This window comes from Quercus suber, unplaced genomic scaffold (assembly GCF_002906115.3).
Source record: "Quercus suber isolate HL8 unplaced genomic scaffold, Cork oak 2.0 scaffold_535, whole genome shotgun sequence".
Lineage (NCBI taxonomy): Eukaryota > Viridiplantae > Streptophyta > Magnoliopsida > Fagales > Fagaceae > Quercus > Quercus suber.
Window position 1 is genome coordinate 415,998 of NW_027069983.1, and position 7,137 is coordinate 423,134.

At 34.2% G+C, this 7,137-nt stretch overlaps 1 protein-coding gene across 1 annotated transcript; it reads right to left on the minus strand.

The window, feature by feature from the left end:
* Positions 1-4,268: 4,268 nt before the first annotated feature.
* Positions 4,269-5,834, minus strand: LOC112030427 (stemmadenine O-acetyltransferase-like). The gene has a single exon (XM_024063115.2). The coding sequence runs from the start codon at positions 5,798-5,800 to the stop codon at positions 4,502-4,504; it is 1,299 nt and encodes a 432-aa protein (XP_023918883.1). The 5' UTR covers positions 5,801-5,834; the 3' UTR covers positions 4,269-4,501.
* Positions 5,835-7,137: the final 1,303 nt, after the last annotated feature.

Genomic DNA, 7,137 nt, shown 5'->3' on the forward strand with positions numbered 1-7,137 from the left:
TCTCAATCAAACTCACAACATCCCAGCATCACGGTTATAAAAACCAAGATTCAAGTGTTCAAACAAAACTAATAATTTAACACAAACTCACAACACACACAAACAGAGAAAATTGGAATCTAATTTCATTTTCCAAATAATATATTTAGTAGGTAATGATTTCAAACTATATTTTTTACTAGCATCTCAAGTCTAAGAGACTTGATTTAGGACCTATAAATCAAGTCTTTAAGAGTCGGTTTTCATGTTCTGATCGAGTCTGAGTTGACACTTTTTCCACGTGGCGTCCACCTGGAAATCGAGTCTCTAAGACTCAATTTATAAGCCTAGACACGAAGATAAAAAAGAACAAGAAATCAGAGCCAGAAAAAAAAAAATCAGAGCCAAAAAAGAAAAAAAAAAAAAAGCCGAAGAAGAAAAGAAGCTAAACAGGTTGCGCTCTTCTCTTTCTTCTTCTTCTTCCTGTCGCACTCCTTCTCTCTTAGTCTTTCTCATACTTCAATCCAAGAAACAAAAACACCACAACTAGATTCTGTTTGGAGTTTGGGTGACTATGGGTTGACTGGATCAGGTCGAGACCCAGGGCACGCCGGTGAGGTGAGCTTAGATTCTCTCTCTCTCTCTCTCTCTCTCTCTCTCTCTCTCTCTCTTTTGATTGTATTTTTTTTTTTTTTTGGTATTTCGGCTTGTACATGAGAGACTTGAGTCTCTTAGACTCGAGATGCTAGTAAAAAATATAGTTTAAAAACATTACCTACTAACTATATTATTTGAAAAATGATATTAAATTCCAATTTTCTCACACACAAACTCACAACATATAGCATCATGCTAAAACACCAAGGAGTAGCTCATCCAAAAAAAAAAAAAAAAATTTATTCTACATTCATAACAAAATCTTGTTCACAACAAGTTTACATGCTAACCCATTTTTAGTCATCTTTACGTGGTTCAGAAATACCCTTAAACTTTAGGTTTAACATGGAAAAAATTTAAGAACAACCCATAAAAATATATCTAACTCCACTTAAAATGCCTAGAAAATAAGACACTATCCTAATAATTTATATCTTCAAAACAAACTTATCCAAAAATTTAAAAAATATATATATAACACTAGACAAAAAAATATCTTATCGAACATGCAAAGTGCGTATGATAAGGCTAATAATAAAATTATTTTATTAGTTTAAATTATTTTAAGATAACACAAACTCATTAGTTTTTACTCTAATACTAAATTAATTTTCTTTTTGGTTTTGATTTGACTAATCATGCTGATTAACCTTGATAATTTATTTATTAAAAAATGATTAATTTTTTATATATTAAAAAAAGTACACTACAAAAAATTATTTTTCTATATTAAACTTATAAAACATTGTTCAGAATTCCTTTAAACCTAAAGGGGAACCCAAACTACATGACACAGGCCCCACAAGCAGAAAAACCCAATCCTCATTAAGGAACCACAAGGGGCCACAACTACCACACATAAGAAACTACCTATAGCAATGGGCTAACAAGTAACAACTCCAAGCATGTCAAGGCAAGCCCCATGTCAAAGGCCTACAAGGGCCCCCTGATACCAAAGGAAGGGGAGGAAAATCTAAAGATTGTAGCATTCTGCCATGGCTTTTGGCTATTGGGTTTGTGGGGGAAACATCTACACTCCAAAAGGACAAAAGGAAGGATGCTGAGATTTAAGTATTTCATTATGGCTGTTTGGCTCTACAAAAATGATTTGTCGGCTTCTTCTTCTTCTTCTTTTTTTTTTTTTTTTTTTTTTTTTTTTTTTTTTTTTTTTTTTTTTTTTTTTTTTTTTTTTTTTTATTAGTGAGACATGTCTTGAACAATTCAATCAAGTGATCTTGCACTCAGCTAGGCTGCAAATTTAGCCAAATAACCCACCCTGACCCACTCAGCATAAAATCATAGGGCCTGGCAGATCTGAGCCACAATTTAGTTGGCCTGGGCAGAACTCACACCCTTAATCAGTTTGAAAAGCCAAGTATACCTATTCATGGAGTAACTGGCATTATATGGGCATAAATTCATCCAGTTTAAGGGCTAGGCTCAGTTGAAAGAAAGTAGGTTGAGATCAAGCTGGCATAAGATTGAACTGGTGGTGCAGACAACAAGATGCACCAAGATTAGTGCTAATTTGAATTTCAAATTTGGAAATTTCATTGATGTAATTTTATTTGATTGAAGATTTTGTGGGATTATGTTTTATGGTTGAATTACTTTCTTATTGATGCACTCAATGAAAGCCTATTTAAAATAGCTTCCGATAAAATGTATGACAGACTTTGATGAATAAAATTTTGAATTGGAAAACTAGTATACATTATTCGCCTCTTTTGATGAGAGGGATGAACAAGAGGCTTTGAGAAAACTAGTGTTGGATTGACACTAGCCCATCAGAGTTGAAACCCTGGACTTAGGAAATAGGCAGGACCACCAAAATAAATAAAAATATGAGTTCTTGGTGACATATATTCCGAACCTATTCTCTTACTACCATAGAATACTTGTCAGTTAGGGACACCACCAAGTGGACATACCTCATCCTTATGCAGCAATGTGAAGACAGACCCAGTCTGGCCTGCTCTTCTATCCGACCAACCTGATGAATAAATCTCTTTACGTATGCGGGCAGATCATAATTAATGACGTTTCTAACCCCTTCAACGTCCATGCCATGAGCCATCGCATTAGAGGAAACAAGTACTTGTATCTTCCCTTCCCGAATGCCTTCAATGTCTTACTGCAGTACAAAATCAGATTTTCATTACATGTTAGATAACCTCATAAACCGTGTAATAAAACAAATTAAAGCCGTCAGCACATGAAATTTTTGATTGCCTATCAAAAAAAAAAAAAAAAATTATTGCATTAGGAAAAAGAAAGGGAAAAAGTTGAGCTTTCATGCCCTTAAGGTAGACATGAATAAGGCCTATGACAGGGTAGATTGGAACTTCCTACATGCAGTTCTACTGACCATGAATTTTAGCCCAAGTTTGATTAATTTGATCCAAGAATGTATGACAACTGTCAACTACACTCTACTCATCAAAGGAAGCCCCACACAATATTTCAAACACAGTAGAGGCCATAGACAGGGGGACCTCCATTCCCCTTATCTTTTTCTACTGTGTGCTAATGTCCTCTCAGTTGCTCTTATGCAAGCTGAACTTCAAAAGAGCATTAAAAGAATTAAATTAGGGAATCAAGGCTGCTCTTTCACTCATCTATTTTTGCTGATGATTCCTTGTTTTTCTTCCAAAATGATAAAAACTCGTGTAGTAACTTAAAAAGAATCATTGATTGGTACTGTGATATCTCTAGACAATGCATTAACTATCATAAATCTTATCTATATTGCTCTCCAAACATGCCTGAGGAGGAACAAGTGTCCCTGTCTAAAAACCTCCAAGTTAATCTTGTCTAGACTCCAAGTAAGTACTTGGGTCTCAATTTCAAGTCCACTTAATTTTGTTTTGTTTTGGTTTTTTTTTTTTTTAAGAAATCAAATTTAGTGGATGGAAGTTAAAGTATTGATCTAGTGATTCTAGTCTTACATATTTTTTAAAGTATTGATCTAGTGACCCTAGTGCTACATGTTTTTTTTTTTTTTAAAGAAATCAGATTTAGTGGGATAGAGCCATGGAGGGATAGTGGGCGGGTCTAAGGATCTTAGTCTTAGTGGATCAAGTTGAGTCCTACACATTTTGCTAGTGGGCTGGTCTTACCTCTTAGTGGATCCAATCATCCAATCAAGTTGAGTCCTACACATTTTGTTAAAAAAAAAAAAAAAAGATTTACTGCTACATAAAAAATAAAAATAAAAAAGAGTATTGATAACAAATTATAAATTTAGAATAATTTACTTTGTATTAATATTAATTTTAATTCATTTGTGCATGTTTAAAGTGTAAAGTGATCATATTAAGTAAAGCTGCAATTGTGCTTTTGATAAACCAGGTTCTATTGTTTTATACATTAAATTTATATTATTCTAGTTAAATTGTAAGTTTTTATTATTATAGATTATGTTTCATTTATTCATAAATATTTTTTTAATTACAAATGTCTATTAGAAAATATTCATCTGGATATGAAAAACTAAAAAAAAAATTATAAAAAANAAAACTAAAAAAAAAAATTATAAAAAAAAAAAAAAAAGACAAAGAGAAGAACTAATTAAATCTTAAAAATGAGCTATGGACAAATTTATTACTAGAAAAACAAAAAAAAACAAAATCTTGCAGAAAATTTGAGTGAAAGTTTCATAAATGAACAAGAAAAATAGTAATTTTGCCTCTCAAAAAGCAAGAAAAATAAATTTTAATTGAAAAAAAAATATAAATTTATAATTAAATATAATAAAAGGTCCTGAATAATGCTTTCGCCGCTCCTAAATTCGTTGAGCTGTGCCTGGGACAAGGGCATGTATAGTTAGCTCCTTCATTCCCTATCTCTGTTGACTGTTGGGAAGCTAGCTAGCATATGAGAGCAGCTCCTGGTCATTTTCGAACATGGCCATGTCTTCTTCCTTCATGCTCACCCATGTCTCAATTCCATCACCATCTTTGGTACTCATCATGACTACCGTATTCTTACAACAAATGCCTGGACAACACACCCAGGTGGGCTTTCCCATACCAAAATCAACTTCATACACAGGAAACCTACACCAACTACTAAAGTTACAGGACTCTATCTCACCATTTTGGAATTGTTTGTCTTTTTTCCCTAGAAAATACAAATCTCCAACAGGGCCATCTTGTAGTTTCTTCACGTACTCAGCGTTGATTTCCAAGATAGCGTTCCTAAGCTGGCTCACCAAAAAATGGTAATCCTTCTCCATCTCAGCCGGTGTTTCTGCTGCAATCGCATACCTCGCAAGATTCCCAAAGGAATGTACTGGAAGTTGTGGAACCATCCTCTCTCGCAGGTTCACTGCATGAACTGCAGTTACTTGCTTAGGTTTTGTTGTCCTTGTCCGAGCCATCACCATGAAACGCATCCATATGAATGCTGAAACGGCCTCAACGCGTGATGCGACCCTGTCTTCTGGACCAAATGCAGCAGAGGCTTCTCTTCTTAGTGCGGCTATGCTTGATTTGTTGAACACAAACCTTCTGGTCACAATCTTTTCTTTTGAAATATAGCCTTCATTTGGCATGAACCTAGTTATATCTCTTGGAGGAAAATGGATGTGTGCATCAAAAATAGGGCTTATAACTTCACTTTCTCCTCTACATGTGCCAGCCCATGCATTAACAAAATTGACAAAAGATATTCCATCAGCAAGCTTATGTGAGATGCACACAGCAATTGCAACTCCACCACACTCAAAAATATTATATTGGACAGCTAGGAGAACTTCCTTTCCAAAATCATTGCAACTATTATCGGGCTCAAATGGTAGCAATTGGATTAGATCGTTGCCATTTGGATTGTGTATCGCTTGTGATAGCTTGCATAGGACTCGAGCTTGAATATAGTCTACGCCCTTGTCGTTACAGTTGATGGAGAATTCTTCATTAATAGGTGTTCCAGCTAATGGATAGAAGTGAGTTAAGGTTTCAGCTAGAGACTCTTTTAGGAAACGAGATCTTTCAAATGGTTCAACATCCACAAATTTCTTAGAATCATAGAACCAAATGATAGGAAAATGAAAGGGAGGTGCAAGTTGGTCTAAGAAGGAAAGCTTGAAGTTCCTAAGGTGATGGGGTGTTGGAGATGATGGCTTAATTATCTCCTTGGAGATTATCTCAACATTCATCACCATCTTGCTTTGTACAACCCCAAATTACAAGGAAAGGAAAAATGTTATGCTTCTTCAGTTCAAGTCCATGTAGCCTCATTATATAGAGGAGGAATGACAATTTTAGGTAACTGATTTGGTAATTTTCTTTCAAGAAATATTCCTATTCAGTTTAGTGGCTTGTAATCACAATATTAAGGCTAAATTGCAAACTAAATCCCTCAAATTGCAAACTAATTTTTATTGTTGTTATTTTAACCTTTTTATTTATTTATTTAAGGGGTTAAGGATTATGTTTGAGGGAGCAAAGTTATTTTTAGAGTAATGTTATATCTACAATATTTTCACTATAAATCTTATGCGACGATTTGTTTTTTTTTCACTATAGGTTCCAATCATGTTAGATAGGTTCCAACCCATCTACAATATTTTCACTATAAATCTTAGAGACTTGAACCCCGGCTCTTGCCCCCCACACCCCATAAGCACTTATACTTGGTGTCAATATTAATTGCAAATTAGAATTAGTAATTGCTTACTAGTTACTATATAGGATTTATTGTGAAAATGTTATGAATGTAGCATTACTCTTATTTTTATTGAAGTCAAATTCTGGTGATTCTCAAGTTAAGGCATTACTCTTTTTCTTTTTCTTTTTTTCTACTTTTTGTTTCATACAAAACTTTTACTTAGGAAATGCTAACTTGTTTTCCTCACAACTACTGTGTCCACCAAACTAAGGTTGCCTATTTCTCCAAAGCTTCAGCACTTTCATGAAACTTGTCAAGTCAAAGAAAATGACAAGCATATATGGCCAAATTGTCATCCATTTCAGCCAAAAGAAAAGAAGCATGAATTTGGTTTGCATGTCAGGTGTTGTTCTTGGCCATCTTCTTTGAATATCATGTATCTTCCTGACATGAGCATGCAAGCCATTTAATGGTTTGTTGGCTAATGTCAAGCTATTAAGGGTTTGTTTGGATAAAACTTATTTTGCTAAAATTGAAAACTGAAAATTAAAAACACTGTAACAAAATAATTTTTAAATGTGTGAATAGTGTCGTGAGACTCATTTTTAATGAAAAGTTGCTGAAAAGTGTAATTTGTGGGACCCGTGAACAGTGCACAGGTTCACTGTTCACTGCTAACTTAGTCAAAAGGTGCGACTGAAGCAAAAAAAAAAAAGCATGAAAACATAAAATGCAGCCGCAGACGTGGGTAAACCCACACTAAGTGTGACTATTCAAGTCATTCTAACAGAAACAAAAAGTAGAAAAAGGAAAGAAGAAGAAGAAAAAAAAAAAAAAACAAGGTACTCAAAGGGCGTGTTTGGTTGGAGTNACTGTGTCCACCAAACTAAG

Bases quoted from the DNA above. Each gene is read 5' to 3' on its own strand.
- LOC112030427 (XM_024063115.2), bottom strand. From the start codon at position 5,800: ATGGTGATGAATGTTGAGATAATCTCCAAGGAGATAATTAAGCCATCA.